General features: G+C 38.1%; 1 protein-coding gene across 1 annotated transcript; it reads right to left on the bottom strand.

Annotated features, from left to right (window-relative positions):
* Positions 1 to 1,162: 1,162 nt before the first annotated feature.
* On the bottom strand, positions 1,163 to 16,847 carry LOC134663359 (radial spoke head 10 homolog B-like). Its single transcript, XM_063519722.1, has 8 exons — positions 16,462 to 16,847; positions 15,422 to 15,471; positions 12,733 to 12,888; positions 9,363 to 9,593; positions 7,755 to 7,868; positions 6,568 to 7,561; positions 2,303 to 2,527; positions 1,163 to 1,507 (listed from the first exon to the last, which is right to left on the bottom strand). Exons 1-8 carry the CDS (start codon positions 16,784 to 16,786, stop codon positions 1,194 to 1,196), a joined length of 2,409 nt encoding a protein of 802 aa, XP_063375792.1. The 5' UTR covers positions 16,787 to 16,847; the 3' UTR covers positions 1,163 to 1,193.
* Between the last annotated feature and the right edge of the window lie 215 nt (positions 16,848 to 17,062).

The raw sequence follows: 17,062 nt of genomic DNA, 5'->3' as shown, positions 1-17,062 counted from the left end.
CCAATGGTATATTCAATCCGTGCATACCGGATACCGGCGCGAAGGCTAATCGTCCCATATAAAATTTACCATATAAACCACTATAAAACTAATAAAGAGTAGGTAAATTGATTGTGATGTCACATGCTAGTGTTTCATATAAATTCCACAGTAACATCAAGTCTGGTGACAAGCAAAACTCACTAATTACCACCACAAGGTCATAGCCATAGTGAACCATATAAGTGCTCAAATAAGGTTGATTTTTGTTTATTTATTTTTTAAGTAAAGTGAGTTTTGCTCGTCACGAGACGACATAGGTAATCGTTTTGACAGTTTGAAAAAATAAACTGATTTGAATAAAAATAATGCTGAGCAATATCACATTTATGTTTGGACCCGTTCGGTCGCCTCAACTAGGAGTACGTACCCATAATCTTTCATAGCACGGTCAGCAGCAGAAGTTGCTTTGCTAAGCGGGCGAGGTGGTCCAAAATTACCTTGACACGTTCTTATTCTCTTAACCATAAAGTCGCGTCAAGATCATTTTGGACATAAACTTATTGAACACCTGGCCCGCTTAGCAATTTCTGTTGCTGACTGTACGTCCCTACCTAAAGCCTCCTCCACACTCGTGCGCGAATCACGGCGCGAAGCCGCGAACGCGAGTGTGGCGTCGATTTTCGCAGACAGCGAAATCGACTCCACACTCGCGTTCGCGGCTTCGCCCGCGATTCACGCGCATAGTCTGGAGGGGGCTTAATAAAGGTTAGGTAATGTCGTGTCCATAGAAGTAGAGCATCCTATAGAAATGGTGTGTGCCTCCGTGAGGGACAAAACATACGCAAAGCGACAATATTAAAAACACGTTTTAACATTCCTGACAACATACCAAAAACAATCCACGTTAATTCGGTCGGGTTATTTGTTGCCCACCATAAACCATACTAAATTTTTGGTGGGGAACAAACAATAAGTGAGACTGTGACAAGGACAAGCAATAATACCGCTTTCTCTGCTACTCCTACTGAAAGTTCTATGAGTGCATCTCGATCGGTAATTTGGCCCCTCCCCCATATCCTCTCTATATTATTGTACCTCTATGGTCATGTTTAATAATTTATGCATGTTTAGTGCAATAAAAACACTTGATCTGTTCAATGTTTTATTAATCCATCACTTTGTTACGCTCTCATCACGAAGATTATCTACATCTAATACTTTAAGTCATACCAGTTTTCTAACGGCTTGAAGATAGTTTGTACAGTGGCGTCTTTTAACTGTTCTTCTTTCAGCCGAATACTCTCCTCGGCACAAGAGATGAAGACTTCGAAGAACTCGTAAAACGTTATTTGGACATCCAAATTCAATACGTGATTGTTCTCAAAAACATTGGGAAATATTCTACCAAATATTTTTACAATCATTTTGCAGGACAGGTTGCCAAAATTAAAAAGCTTTAGCTCTGTGTCATTAAGCTTTGTCCGGATTAAGTCTTTATCAGGAAATCCTTTAATATTATCTCCTTCTGCAAACAATATTTAGGTTTATTGGGAGTTAAGTGGAGTTCCCACGGGATGATCAAATTGACAGATTTGATCAGTAATAAAATTGGCGTCAAACTCCAATTTGAATCACCAACTTTAGATTTATGGTGATATTTCAGCCCTCAAAGTTAAAAAAATGCCCCCAAAAGAAAATACGTATACCTATTTGTCACAAGCAGTGGTGGCCGAGTAGATATGAAGTCCAACTTTCAATCCGGAGGTCATGGGTTCAAATTCTGGCTAGTACCAATGAGTTTTTTGGAACTTATGTATGAAATATCATTTGATATTTACCACTTGCTTTTCGGTGAAGGAAAACATCGTGAGGAAACCTACATACTTACCTATATCCGCAAAGAAATTCAAAGGTGTATTACAGTCCCCAATCCGCATTGGACCAGCTTGGGGACTATTATAGTCCACATAATAAATAAGCTATAATAGCTCAAGCCCTCTTGCGAGTGAGAGGAGGCCTGTGCCCAGCAGTGGGACGTATAGGCTAAATTATTTTATATTATTATTATATATATATATATTCGGCACAAATTGGTAGGTATTCTTGTGTCCGTCCATTTTATCGGGGAAATCAGCCTTTTTGGCTTTTGCATCCGCACGGCCTGTACTGATTGGACCATTTAATCAGAGTGGCGAATAAACATTCTCCTGTCTGAACTGCGCTTTATGCGCTTCTTTCTGTATTTGCCAAGGCTTAGTTGAGCAGAACTAAACGTTTTCAAATCTTTTCGAGATGATCGAGACGAGATAAAACGACTAACCAGGGGTGAATATCATATCATTATCATAAACATAGTTGTTGCGTCCAATCGGAAGGCATTCATCGGGCGCTTCGACCATAGGCGGCTGCGGGTGCTCCACATCATGGTGAGGGCGCAGCGCCGCGCACAGAAACGTGCGAATGGTGTGGGGCTCGCCCAGGCTGCGGTACAGCGCGTACAGGGCTTTCAGGGGCACATATGAGCCAGGGCCGTTCACCAGGTGACCTGTAAGATACAACAAAATCATCATAAGTATCATCTAGATCAACTTTATATCTAAGGTCAATGTGGCGAAGTTTTTAGTGTTCCGTACAAAACTTTGTTTACGGAACACTTATGGGATCACTTCGGTCTTGCAAATCAGTTAAATACGTTTTTCTCAGAGACCGTTTGACATAGATACCTTAAATTTGGAACAGTTATAGCAATTACTACCACTCATATTGTAAATAAGTCAAAACTGCTTATTTCTTATTAAAGGGGGAAATTTAGGGGGTTGAGAGGGGTAGGCTGAAACTTTTTTCATTTGTAAGAATCATGTGGGGTACCATTAGAAAGCTTGCAAAAAATTGAGTCGATGGACTGATTTTGACTTCATTTTAGACTGCAATAGTTTCGTCAAAAAATGCATTTAAAGTTGCAAGTTTTCATACAAAAATTTTTACCTCTGTCCTGGCGATTTTCGCGAAAACTATAGCTAACAGGCAGCTGACCAGTCAATACCCAACTTAAAGAAGCATGGAGACGGCGGGAAAATTATCAGCTTAACTTTATCTTTATTAGTTTTTCAACTGCAGCTTGACCTTTGGTTGCTTAGGGCTAGCTAACTGATGCTTACACTGGTCAATTCATATTAGGCGAGAAACATCCTTAGTTAAAACTTTGGCATTGAAATTTATGACTTATGTCTTTGACACAAAGTTTAATTCTGCTTGCTTATTTTTGTGGGATATTTAATTTTATCTCAATAGCCTACTATAAGTATGAGAGAGATCTACAAAATACGACCTTATTATATTGCAAATAAGTTTCAATTTCGAACGGTCTTTCCAACCAATGGACTAGGCATCTCAAAAATCTGAAAAATTCAAATTAAGAATTCCGTTCTTGACTGTCGTTGTGTTTTTTTTTTTCACACTAGGACACATAGAGTTAGTAAGGCGTATAGAGATAATAAAGTCATTTAATATTTATGAACAGCTTTGGCCTCATGTATAGATTTTATTGAGAGTATCTGATTCGTCGAAACAATATACACAATATTCCTTTTCATTAAGTACCATTACATTTCTGTATTAATTGTATAATTATAATATCTATTAATTATATTCAGTACTTATGTATATTTTTGAACGGATCGGTGAGCAACAAGATTCAGGGCTATAACCGCGAAAATAGAAGTTCGTAAATTGCGAGCATTTTTTCTCTTTCACTCTAATTACGCCTTCATTGGAGTAAAAGAGAAAGATCCCCGCAAATTGCGAATTTCGGTTTTCGCGGTAGCCCCTCAGTCCTGTTACGAGAAAATAATTTTGGAAGACATTAATAGTATATGACAGTTAAATATCACAGTTTTTAGAAACAAAGGTAAAATTGACGAAATATTTAAAGTAAGCCGATCTTGTTTTTTAGCAGTTCTAAATAATATTAAAGTCTATATATATGGCATAGAACTAGAAACAAAATCAAATAAAAAATAATAATGAGTTCTAAATTCAAATTGAAGGAGTATACATTTAAGGTATTATAGGCCAAGCGCGCACCACGATATAAATTTTTGCGACACGATTTTAGAATCGCGCTGTAATATATCGCAGAAAATTCACTGCGCGCACTGCGATGAAAAAGTCGACGATTTGTTCATTCTCAACATTGATTTCGTACCAGTCGCTTGTCATGAAACGTGTCTTTAATATGCGATTGCTGTATGACTTTGAGCATTTATAACACAAAGGTGATCCCCGTCTATTTCCATAATTAAATGGTCAACATCTAGCGTCTCATTTTGAAACTCCATTGGAGATGCAGGTGCCGAGATGTTGGGGTTTGGAGAGCGAAATGCCGACTGAGGTCCGGCCGGTTTGCGATTTTATTATCATAGTGCGCGCGGGGCCATACAACTCCGCATGCTGCAATTCACTTTGCGACAATCGCGTCGCGAACAATCGCGAAAAAATGTGACAAATCACAATTTTAAAATCGCTGCGATATTTTTGTCGCATATGCGCGCACTAACATATAAACACATACGTTGCATTTCTGCGACAAAATTTTCGCAGGACAAAAAATCGTGATGCGCGCTTGGCCTTACTCTAAATTATTATAATACATCAAGCATTCGCGAGATGCTCGACTTCGGTATTCAAACACAAAGCAATAGTACAAGAATCTAACTAAATGCAAAGGCCGAAGGAGCGATTCGAAGATCCGAAGCGTCCGACAGACGCGCGCCTCCCGTAAAGTTCCAAGTATTTTTAAGTACAAGTGTCTAAGTCGCAAGATCCAAACGCTGAAGTCGCATTGGGCCGAAAGCCCGAAGCATCCAGGAGGTCAGTTCTAAACACAGGTAATTAATACAAGTGTCTAAATGCGAAGGTCGGAGGCCGAGCTCCGCGTAGGGCCGAAGGCCCGAAGCCTGCAAGATGTCAGTGGTTAAACACAGAACTGACAGCCTGGACGCTTCGGGCCTTCGGCCCTACGCGGAGCTCGGCCTTCGGCCTTCGCATTTAGATACTTATACTATTGTTCTGTGTTTAAGTACTAACATCCTGGACGCTTCGGGCCTTCGGCCCTACGCGGAGCTCGGCCTTCGGCTTTCGCATTTAGACACTTGTACTATTGTTCTGTGTTTAAGTACTAACATCCTGGACGCTTCGGGCCTTCGGCCCTACGCGGAGCTCGGCCTTCGGCTTTCGCATTTAGACACTTGTACTATTGTTCTGTGTTAAAGCACTGACATCCTGGACGCTTCGGGCCTTCGGGCTACGCGGAGGTCGGCCTTTGGCCTTCACATTTAGACACTTGTACTATTGCTCTGTGCTAAAGCGATGACATTTTGCTAAAGCTCGGCCTTCGGCCTTCGCACTTAGACACTTTGTACTATAGTTCTGTGTGTGTAGTTGAATACGGTATCCTAAAAACAGGCAAACAACCTCTGTAAAATGTAACGATGCGAGCGGTACGGCTCCCATCAATTTGGCATTGACATAAACGCTACCGTGGGCGTGAACGTAATTTACTTTCTATGCATCTCGCTCGTACTGACATATTAGTGCGAAAGAGATATACCTGTAGGAAGTAAATTACGTTCACGATATCGTTTATGTCAATGCCAAACTGATGGTAGCCGTACGGAACACTAAATGCCTCGAGCTATCTCGGACTTGGCCAAATTATTTTATATTATATTATAATTTTATACTTTTTTTTTGATTTTGGAGTGATCTAGTTCCGTTAATTATTCACCTATGTTACTGCACAAATTAAGCAAAAACAATGGCATTTTTTAAAATTCGGCGAGTAGACGGATTTTTTGATACCTTATCAAATCGTTATAATATTAAAGTCGTAAAAACAGTTGGTAATCTCTGATTTAACGAAAGGCGGCATATGACGGACTTGCCTTGAACATAATAGACGGACTTTCCAACTTAGTCAAATTTTAATATGATAAATTGTGGAACGTATAATTACAAAACTAAGTTAATTTCTGATATTTTAAAAATAGAATAAAGACAGCTGGTTCTTATGCTACCTACGTAGTTACTTTCTGATGCACAATCTTTACAAAAACTATTTTTAACAATTTTTTTTCGAACGGCTGTCGCACTATGACTTCGACTTCAAAACACGAAATGACTTGTTGAGGCGGATTGCTCTAAAGTTGGTTGTCACAGCGCCATCTGTTTTACAGTGACGGAACTGGCGCGAAAAACTGGTTAATCGACTGGACTCCAAAGTCGCATACGCCTTCAAATTCAAAAGTTATAACGTGTTGACGGACTTGCCTTGTAGACGGACTTACCCACATTGACCTTACCTACTGTCCCACTAACATGTCAAGCTGACCTGCCAGCCTGCAGCTGATGCCTGGTCAGAGTACCTACTCTAAAGGGTATTGAATTACCACCATGCTATTTTCCACAACTAGGTTCTTGTTCTTACTTATGGAACGAGTTACATGTGCATACATAATTATTTAAAAATTACGACTATAAGTTTCATCTCAAACTATTCTGCTCTTGCTTTGTTGTAAAAATACATACCTTTATGGCAAACTGAACCTGGCAAAACATCTTTATCCATGAATGTTCTAAACGCACTGGCTAAAATCGTATCTGGTTTTGGTCCCGGAAATGTTGTTTTGGCGTACAACTTGCTCGCAACAGTAATGAGGCTATGCTGAAATTGCCAAAAGTGTATTTTTTCGAAAGGGTCGTGAGGAGATCGAGACATCCATTCAGGGCTATTGAAGAATATATTATCTATTTGGACTAAAGTTAAACCTTTCTCATGAATCTTGCAATCATAATACAGCTGCCAAAGATACAAGCGGATAAGACTAGGAGTGAAGTAAATATCTTTTGTATTACATATTTTTGCATAAATATAGTAGATGTCCCTTAATTCTGTTTCATAACATCGTAAAGCCTTGCGAAGAGATGTTTCCTCAAAAGTTATTAAATCTTCGATATTCAGGTGTGATTCTTCTGGCGTTTCATCTTTGCGTTTGACAGATGTATTTAATTCAAGATAATATTTGTTGTTCTCTATGAAGTTAGCGATGATACCAGCTCTTATTTCGGCTTCTCGATCAATATTCTTAAGAGCCTGATGGACGTGATAAATCAGATCTATGCTGGAGTCACTTAAGTTAAAATCAATCGTTTTCTGGATATGAGGTGGTTTGGGATGAGTACTCCGAAGTGTTTGGGCATAGCGGTGTTGTTCAATTTCATTATCTGACTCATGGGGGCCGAGGTTATCATCAATGAACAACGCTTTATGTCGAATTGTCCTACCGGTATTAGTGACTAATTTACCGGTTCCATGTTTTAAGTTATCTTTAAACTCGCCTTTGTAATGCGAACCCAAACCGTAGCCGAAGTTCAGGACCCCGTAGCCATGGCGTTTGCCCTTGTGCCATTCGCCACGGTACATATTAAGCGACGGCATAGACATCGAGTTGATAAAGTATAAATCCCAGATGTAAACGCCGAAACCACTCATAACGTTGTTTCTCCAATCGCCGCTATATAACTATAAAATAGTATTAAATGTTAGGTAGGTACGCGATAAATGTTGTATCTAAATATATATATAGATACATGGTAGGCAAGAAGGCAAGCAATAAACAATAGGTATTGTTACAGAAATGTCAAGGTACCTACCTACCTCGAATTCTATAATATCTATTAAGATATGATATATAAGAACTCTGCGACAAACTTACATCATGGTTAGGCCATATCATCAACCCTTTCCCTTCTCGCGTGTAAGCGTCCCAATCTCCATTATAGCCACTATCATGGCCGTATTCGCGAGATCCAACTCCATGTCTTATATTCTGGTTGGAAAACACTTTTTTAAAATATGACAGCCTTAAGCATAATTACTTTATATACAGCCTTAATAATCATGTCAACAGCCATGTACTCGTATGAGGCTGATTCTGGTTTAACTATTGGCTACGACGCGACGCGACGTTATGAATCATAAGTTATGATTCATAACTTATGATATGATTTGGCCAATTGCCATTACGCATTTCACGTACACCCATGTGCGCGAGCGAGATAGCTCATGACTCATGACACGGTATTTATTGCATTCCACTTGCACCAATCAGCGTTAGTGATTGGAGAGTGAAACCGTAATAAATGGTTAAATCAGAATCGGTATCATTATGTATCTTAAGCCCTCCCAGACTATGCGCGTGAATCGCGGGCGAAGCCGCGAACGCGAGTGTGGAGTCGATTTCGCTGTCTGCGAAAATCGACGCCACACTCGCGTTCGCGGCTTCGCGCCGCGATTCGCGCACGAGTGTGGAGGAGGCTTTACATGATACCATAGTGGAATGTGCTCAAGCCATAAAAAGGTCAAATACGGCGTTCACTGAATAAGAGATTTCTTTTGGTAGAATCAATCTTTGTGTTCTTAAAATGTTTTTAAGAAGTGGAGCCACCCAGATTTTTGATGCAGGTGGGGGGTGGGGGGGTTTTAAGGGCCGGTGACGTCTGAGGTTAATATTTTTTTAAGTATAGGTTCTATGTCAAGTTTAGTATGATTTCCAACTAAATCAAAGATGTAGACATAGATTTCATCTAAATCGGTTCAGTCGTTATTGATTTCCCATACAATCTTACACCTTCCTTTTCACTTTTGAGAGATTTTTTTTTAAAATAAAAAGTAAGTATCCTTTGTTCTTCCCCGGGACTCAAAATATCTCTATACCAAATTTTATCTAAATCGGTTCAGCGATTATTGGATCCCCATACAAAGTTCCACTTCCCTTTTCACAACCTTAAGGGATGATTTTTGAGATTAAAAGTATGCTATGTTATTCCCTGGGACTGAAACTATCGCTGTACCAAATTTTAACTAAATTGGTTTAGCGGTTTAGTTTAGGCGTGAAGAGGAATTTAAAAAAAAAGTATTTTTTTCATATTTTATGTGTTTTTACTTCGGAATGGTGTCATTATGATATCATAAATGAATTCGGCATCCCCGATTTATACGAAAACGATACCAAACTTGGCCTAGTAGCGGAAATGACATAGATATCAAGATCAAGTTGACAGGCTGATATCGTCCGGTGAGCTGACCGGTACATAATCAGTAATAGGCCCTTTAAAAGTTAGGTAGTGCAACGGCCCGGGTAGTTATGGCGCCGACTCCGTGCTTGGTGCCGAGGTGCCAGCCGCCGCCGTAGGACCCCTGCAAGCGGGAGTCCACGTACAATCCGGCGCGTGCCCGTGACGCAGGACACACGCGAACTCCCCCTCGTATCGTCTTCACAAGACCGGTAAATGTCGAAAGACAGATATTTCTGTACACTTACATGATCCCACTGGCCGTCGTACGTGTTAGGCCCGCGGCCCGGGTAGCGTAAGGCGCCGACGCCGTGCTTGGTGCCGAGGTGCCAGCCGCCGACGTAGGACCCCTGCTTGCGGGAGTCCACGTACAATCCGTGCCCGTGACGCAGGTTACACGCGAACTCGCCCTCGTACCACGTGTCGTCCTTCCATTGGATCATCCCTTTTCCGACCATTACGTTATTTTTGAATTGCCCCTAAAAACAATGGAGTGGTGATTGAACTACTTGTACTTCTTACTTAGTTTAAAAATTGTAATAGGTATGTACAATTTACAGTCCGAAGACTGCGAGGGACTCCCCTCTCACACTCCAGGCCTCTGCCCGAAACTTGCATTTCGGGTTCTTGTGGTTACAAGTTTCAGTTTAAACCATTTATAGATTTACTATTTTATTATGTGAATCGTTTCGTAGCCCTACGCCGTAGCACGCTACGTAGCAGAACGCTTTTACGATAATTCAATTTCATAACACATGTATTGTCAAATTCAGTAATTTTTGTTTTTATGGGAAGCTGTGCGCTGTTTAAAAAAAAATAACTAACGTAGTATACTACAAAACTTACTAGTGTCTCACAAAAATAAATTAAATTTACTTTACGAGCTGGCGGCTTCCTTGCACAAATTATCAGTAGAGTCTGTGCGGAAAGAGAAGAGTCGTGGCAGAAACGGGAACTAACATTTTAAATTTTATATGGCAATCAAACCTTTGACACCTTGTCATGTAAAAAGTAAACAAACTTCTGTCATTGTATATTTATTAACAAAAACCGCAAGTTTTATGTAATAAAACCGTACATAAAACCACAAGGAAAATTATATTTAACATTGTTCGGTTTTGTCAGCGGGAAGAAAACGGCTAAAAGCCGACTATCGACTTACAAAAAGTCGCGGAACGTGTTTCCGCTATTCGCGGGTATTGATGTTGTATTTAATATTAAATAATTACCTATTTAATAAGGCCCCTAAGTAACTTGTCTCCGGTACATAATCGGTAAGTATATTCATTCAAAATATATTAATTTTCATAAATATGCAGGTCATTCATGGTCTTTAAAATAACTGACAAATAGTCTTGATACTTGCCATTTTATGCATATTTATATCAGAGATATATATAACTCCGTATAAGATAAATAAAGTCTAAGAAAAAAACGTGCCTCGGACGGCCAAGGAAAAGTCATTCTCGAATAGATGGCGCCATTACCTTTGGCCTATTCTCGGCTAGATGGCGTTAACGACGCCGTTTGGTATTTAACAATTTTAACACATATCAGTGAAAGAACATGGGTCAGTATGGAACAATAAAAATTAAGAATCATTTATCCGTAAACATATTTTGATTATTTTATACATTTTCAATTTTATTTTAAGTTTTAATCGTGTGTTGATAGATGGCAGTAAATGTACCGTGACTACAAAATTGACAATGACAGGACCCCTCTATACTATCTATTCTTTTTGTTATATGTAATTTTTTTTTTCAGGATTGTGTAAAAGTACCTACGGCATCTCGAATAAAAGACCGCTAAGTAGGTGATATGCAAGAATTCGTAATCTACGTGCCGGATTCAAGCACATCCAGTTCAGATGAAGATAGTTCTATGAGTGTCCCTGGTTGTTCTGAAGCTAGCTCAAACATAAGTGACATTGAATATTTTAATTCAGACTTCGATTACAAAGAATAAAACTTTTTCTAATAAAATATTTCTTTATTTGTAGGTTCTGTTAGTTACGAAATTATATTTCATATTTAGCAGTGTTGTGACATAGGGGAGGGGGGAGTCACAAACATTGTGACGTCACTTTAACTTCATCAATATTCATCAGTAACCGAAAATTAATTTATATTTTTTTAATCGCTGTACATTTAAATAATGAGGTAGGTAGGAATGTAATTTTCGTTCCTAATTGGTTTTGCGTTATAAAATTACTAATATTTCTTTTACAAAAAATATTTTTTTATAAAAAAAAATACAGCCGAATTAGTATTGCCGATTTCGTTGAAAACAAAATTGCCTAAATGTGACGTCACACAAGGTGGGGAGGGATTTGCAAAATGTGACCAAGTGTGACAAGGAGGGGGGGAGGGGTCAAAAAACCTAGAAATTCGTGAGACGTAATTAATGGATGATTCCTTATGCACTATTTTTATTCATATCCATATTTATTATTAATAATGTACACATACATTACAAGTCAAGTTTACAATGGGTGAAATATATCCCAGATAAAATTACAGTTCTATTGCCCAATTTCTACCCGATTTACCCGGTTTTAATAAACTGTTGGACTGCACAGATTAGGCAGTACATAAATGAGACTCTATCTTGTTTGGTACTAAAATTACAGTTGTATTGGGCAGATTCTTAACTAGTTTTAGCACTTTTAGCAGTTTTGTCAATCGCACTGTCACTTTTTAGTATCTGAGACATAAAAACAAGTGTGTTTTAAAAAGAAAACTAGTGCCTGCGCTAAATCAGGGGATTGAGTTGATGAGCCGACACCACCACCAGGCTCCGTTTAGTAAGCCGTGGTAAAAAACCGGAACAAAAGGGATTCAAGTATCATGACCTTTAGTGTCGTACTATAATCACGTGACCAGTGTTGTCAGCATAGCAAAAACCATAAAATAGCACTGGCGCGCCCTCAAATCCCACGACTCTTCTCTTTCCGCACAGACTCTACCTATTACGATACAACGAGGAAATGCCGCCAGCATTCTTGTTACAATCCCTCAAGGGCCCATTTTAGATTCAAGCTAATTAATATCATTTATTAAGTATTTGTACAGTTACTGTATTACCTCTGTATATTATATCTATTGTGTAAATAAATTTATTTTATTTTAATTAAATGATTATATAGTCTCTACAAAGACCAAAAACAAAAAGTACTAATTCAATAAACCGATATTAAACTTTCGTGAGACATATTGACTGACAGACGACAACGGTGCAGACAGAGTTGCAGTCGCCGCGAGCACTCGAGCCTGAGGAAGGACCCCCGAAGGGCCCGAAACATGTCGCCAATAGCGACTGAAAATTAAAGTGAGTGAAACCGTTGTCGTCTAAACAGTTTAATTCAATAAAGTCAAATTGATACCTTTTGGCGGCACAATCTTATTAGATAAACGACCGTAATAAATGTAAGTTTAATTTGAATACCATATATATAGGGGTCATCAAATGGCGGACCGCGGTCCGGATTCTGACGGCCAACCTATTTTGTGCTGTTTAAATTTCCATATTTAATAAACTGAAGTAGAAACGGACCGCGATGGTCATTTTACCGCTCGAACTAGTTGGTGACCTCTGCCATATACCTTCGTAACTTACCAAGTACACTGTCCCATCGGCCCACTGGAACCGCCCCTCTCCATGCATGCACTTCATAGAAATGTTCCCCTCGTACAAATTTCCGTTTTTGAAGCGTATGACAGCACGCTCGTCCGGTCCTGACCACCACGGAACGTACGCCGCTGGTTCTACCGTCTGAAGCGTGCGTTCATGATTAAGTAATGTTGTAAGGTAAAATGTTGATTAATTAAATATCTTATAGGAAAATATAAAAATAAGATTAATTCTTCTATATATAAGATTAATCTAATAGATATTAGATGTGAATTGGATCTCTAAGTCATATCCTGTGGAAATCGTTCAAGAGTATCTCCAGAATCGCGCAAATGTCAAATTTGACAGGTTAGATCTTAAACATCCCGTTATCGTATCTTGGTGATGTCTAATAGATGTCTATTTCAAAATCCGAATCAGGCCCCTAATTCCTATAGCTACATTCAGTCTTCGTTTTGATCATTGAACACCAAATTGTAACCCTATCGAATGCCAATCCAGGAAATGTCTATAACTTACCTTTTATGATAATGACCCAACTTAAAGGTAGGTCTTAATAATAATGTACTGTGGGTACTAGATAGTTAAATTGAAAACTATAATCTATATATATAAATGCAAGTGTCCTGACTGACTGACTGACTGACTGACTGACTGACTGACTGATTCATCAACGCAGAGCCGAAACTACAAAAGCCAGAAAGTTGAAATTTGCACACCAGATTGCATTTATAAAGTGTACAAGAGATAAGAAGCGATTTTGAGAAATTCAACCCCTAAGGGGGTTAAAAAGGGGATGAAAGTTTGTATGGGATGAAAGTTTTCTTTTAAGCTAGGAATTTGAAACTTCGTAAAATGATATATTATTAAAATACAAGAAAACTAATTTCCGCGTTTTTGAAAATTCATCCCCTAAGGTGGTGAAAAAGGGGTTGAAAGTTTGTATGGATATCAAAAAATTTTTCGAGTGGTGAACTTGAATCTTTGTATTTAGGAATATTATTAGAAGACATGAAAAGTAATTTCAGCGTTTTGTAAAATTCATCCCCTAACAGGGTTGAAAAGGGGTTGAAAATTTTAATCCATTACAAATGCTTTGAAACTTCTTAGAAAGGCATAATAGCCGATTACAAAAAAAAGTGGTTGCAACGTTTTTGGAAATTCAACCCCTAAGGGGGTTAAAAAGGGGATGAAAGTTCGTCTTCGGGTGCAAATATTTTTTTAAGCTAGGAACTTGAAACTTTGTTAAAAAGTATCAAATTCAAATATAAGAAAACTAATTTCAGCGTATTAGAAAATTCATCCCCCAAGGTGGTGAAAAAGGGGTTGAAAGTTTGTATGGAAATCAAAATTTTTTTTGAGCGCGGGACTTGAATCTTTGTATTTGGGGATATTATTAGAAGACAATAAAAGTAATTTCAGGGTTTTGTAAAATTCATCCCCTAACAGGGTTAAAAAGGGGATGAAAGTTTGTATGGGGTTAAAGTTTTCTTTTAAGCTAGGAATTTGAAACTTCGTTAAAAGATATATTATTAAAATACAAGAAAACTGATTTCAGCGTTTTTGAAAATTCATCCCCTAAGGTGGTGAAAAAGGGGTTGAAAGTTTGTATGGATATCAAACATTTTTTAGAGTGTGGGACTTGAATCTTTGTATTTAGAAATATTATTAGAAGACAGGAAAAGTAATTTCAGCGTTTTGTAAAATTTATCCCCTAACAGGGTTAAAATGGGGTTGAAAGTTTGAATCCATTACAAATGGTTTTGAAACTTCTTAGAAAGGCATAATAGCCGATAACAAAAAAAAGTAATTGCAACGTATTTTGGAATTTCAACCCCTAAGGGAGTTAAAAAGGGGATGAAAGTTCGTCTGCGGGTGCAAATCTTATTTTAAGCATGGAACTTGAAACTTTGTAAAAACGTTTTAAATTAAAATACAAGAAAACTAATTTCAGCGCTTTGAAAATTCATCCCCTAAGGTGGTGAAAAAGGGGTTGAAAGTTTGTATGGATATCAAACATTTTTTCGAGCACGGGGTTTGAATCTTTGTATTTGGGGATAGTATTAGAAGACAATAAAAGTGATTTCAGCAATTTGTAAAATTCATCCCCTAACAGGGTTAAAATGGGGTTCAAAGTTTGAATCCATTACAAATGCTTTGAAACTACTTAGAAAGACATAATAGCCGATTACAAAAAAAAGTAATCGCAACGTTTTTGGAAAATCAACCCCTAAGGGGGTTAAAAAGGGGATGAAAGTTCGTCTTGGGGTGTAAATTAAATTTTAAGCTAGGAACTTGAACTTTTTGCAACAAAAAGGTATTAAATTAAAAAACATGAAAACTAATTCAAGCATTTTTGAAAATCATCCCCCAAGGTGGTGAGAAAGGGGTTGAAAGTTTGTATGGAGATCAGATAATTTGTGAGTGCGGAACTTGAATCTTTGTATAAGGGCATTATGAGAATACAAGAAAAGTAATTTCAGCAACCAACATCAAAATCCCCTTGACTTAAAACTTCATACAACTTGCTAAAAAAGAAAAGTACTTAATTTCAACATTGCTCGGATATGAAAAATATAGAAAATTATAGGTACTAAAGAGGTAAAATGTTGAAGATAAAATTCCACGCGGACGAAGTCGCGGGCAACAGCTAGTATATTTATAAACACCGTACCGGAACCGAACCCGACTTCGTCATGTTGATTTTAGGTTTGGTAGTTTTTGCTGGAAAGAAAGAGAATGATAGATACGTAATTAAAATACATTTATGACAATACATACCTACCTTGCTACACTGGAACGACGCACCTAACCTTTTAATAGTGTGTCTAAATGTAACTAACGTATACATTTTACAATCGTGATTCGGAATAGGGATGGTGACTCATGTATTGAAAAGAGTTTTTACAGTACTTATGGTCCTATTTTCCCGCACTAGTGCGTAAAATAGCACTTTTCGTGCGTATGTCAAGTTTAAAGGGCCATATTGTACCTACTGTAAACGGTTGTACGATACACGTGCGAATAGGTAATTTCCTCTTATCCGCACTTGTATCGTAAATAACTATTACAGTTAAAATTTTCTTAATCTTTTGGAGATAAATGTCTGGCTCGTTCATGTATTTTGCTGATATAAATGTAAGTTTGATACGTATTTGAAATAATTGTATACCAAGCAACAAGTACTTATTAGGTATAGGGTCATTGCGTTAGTTTTCGTCCACCTGACGAAATTTGAATTATAAACCTATCATGCCGCATAAATTTGGACTTATTGCAATCCAGACATTAAGTCTAAACAATATATCTGTCTGCATAAAAACTATAATTAGCGAGTAAAAAATTAAATATGAAATATATTATTTGCTACTCCGTCAAGTGGACGATAACTAGAGCATGGACGAAAACTAGACAATTACCCTACGAATCACCTGATGGCAAGCGGTTTCGTAGCTGTTATCGGACGTGCGGGACATACTCGTTACCTAGCCTTCAAAAACCTTAACTACACTCATTTTTTGAAGTAACCTATATAATACTTTAAGTTAAGAGAACCGTGGTCTTGGAAAAAACTCGGCAGGGAGTTCATTCCACTCCACTGCTGGAGAGATTGTTTCACCAATCATAATTATTACTACCTTAATTAACTAATTATGAGGACTTAAGACTCTAAACTATACATAATACATTATAAACTAAAGCATTATTGCTTACCAGGCTCTTTTCCTTTCTTTTTAACAGAGAAAATAGTGACTTCACTAATCGTTTTATCTATTTCAGAGTTAGGTTTTTCCGGCTCGATAACCTCCCAAGACACCACAATGTGTCTAAGCATCGACTCGAAGAGAAAAGTTACTACTTCCTTTTGTACGGAGCCCTTTGGACGAGCGGTTCTCTGATGGCCAGGGTCGCTGCCGAAATGTGCGCTGGAGTTTCCACGGACGGTCAACAGGGAGTCTCGGTCTGGAGAAATTCTAGCGGTAGTTATGAGGGAGCTGTCCCGCCGCGTAATAGTCCTTTGAGTATCCACGTAAAACATCCTGTTACTTAATGTGTATTAGCCATAGAAAACGAATAATCATAAGAATAAGCTCCTTTAATATTTGCGAATGTTAGTGACAAGATGTCAATTTGATGTGACGTGCTTAATTATTATAATTCGGTTTTATGGCATGAGACATCGTTGTATTTATCATGGAGTATGCAAAGAGAATTAAATCACTACGTGGAGTATGTAACCTAGTAATTCTTGTAGAATATTTTTATTTAAATGTACCTTACGTTTGCACAGAAAACACAAGCACTAGTATCAAAA

This window comes from Cydia fagiglandana, chromosome 4, assembly GCF_963556715.1.
Source record: "Cydia fagiglandana chromosome 4, ilCydFagi1.1, whole genome shotgun sequence".
Lineage (NCBI taxonomy): Eukaryota > Metazoa > Arthropoda > Insecta > Lepidoptera > Tortricidae > Cydia > Cydia fagiglandana.
The sequence above is the reverse complement of the archived record's forward strand: the minus strand, read 5'-3'. Positions and strand labels throughout refer to the sequence as shown.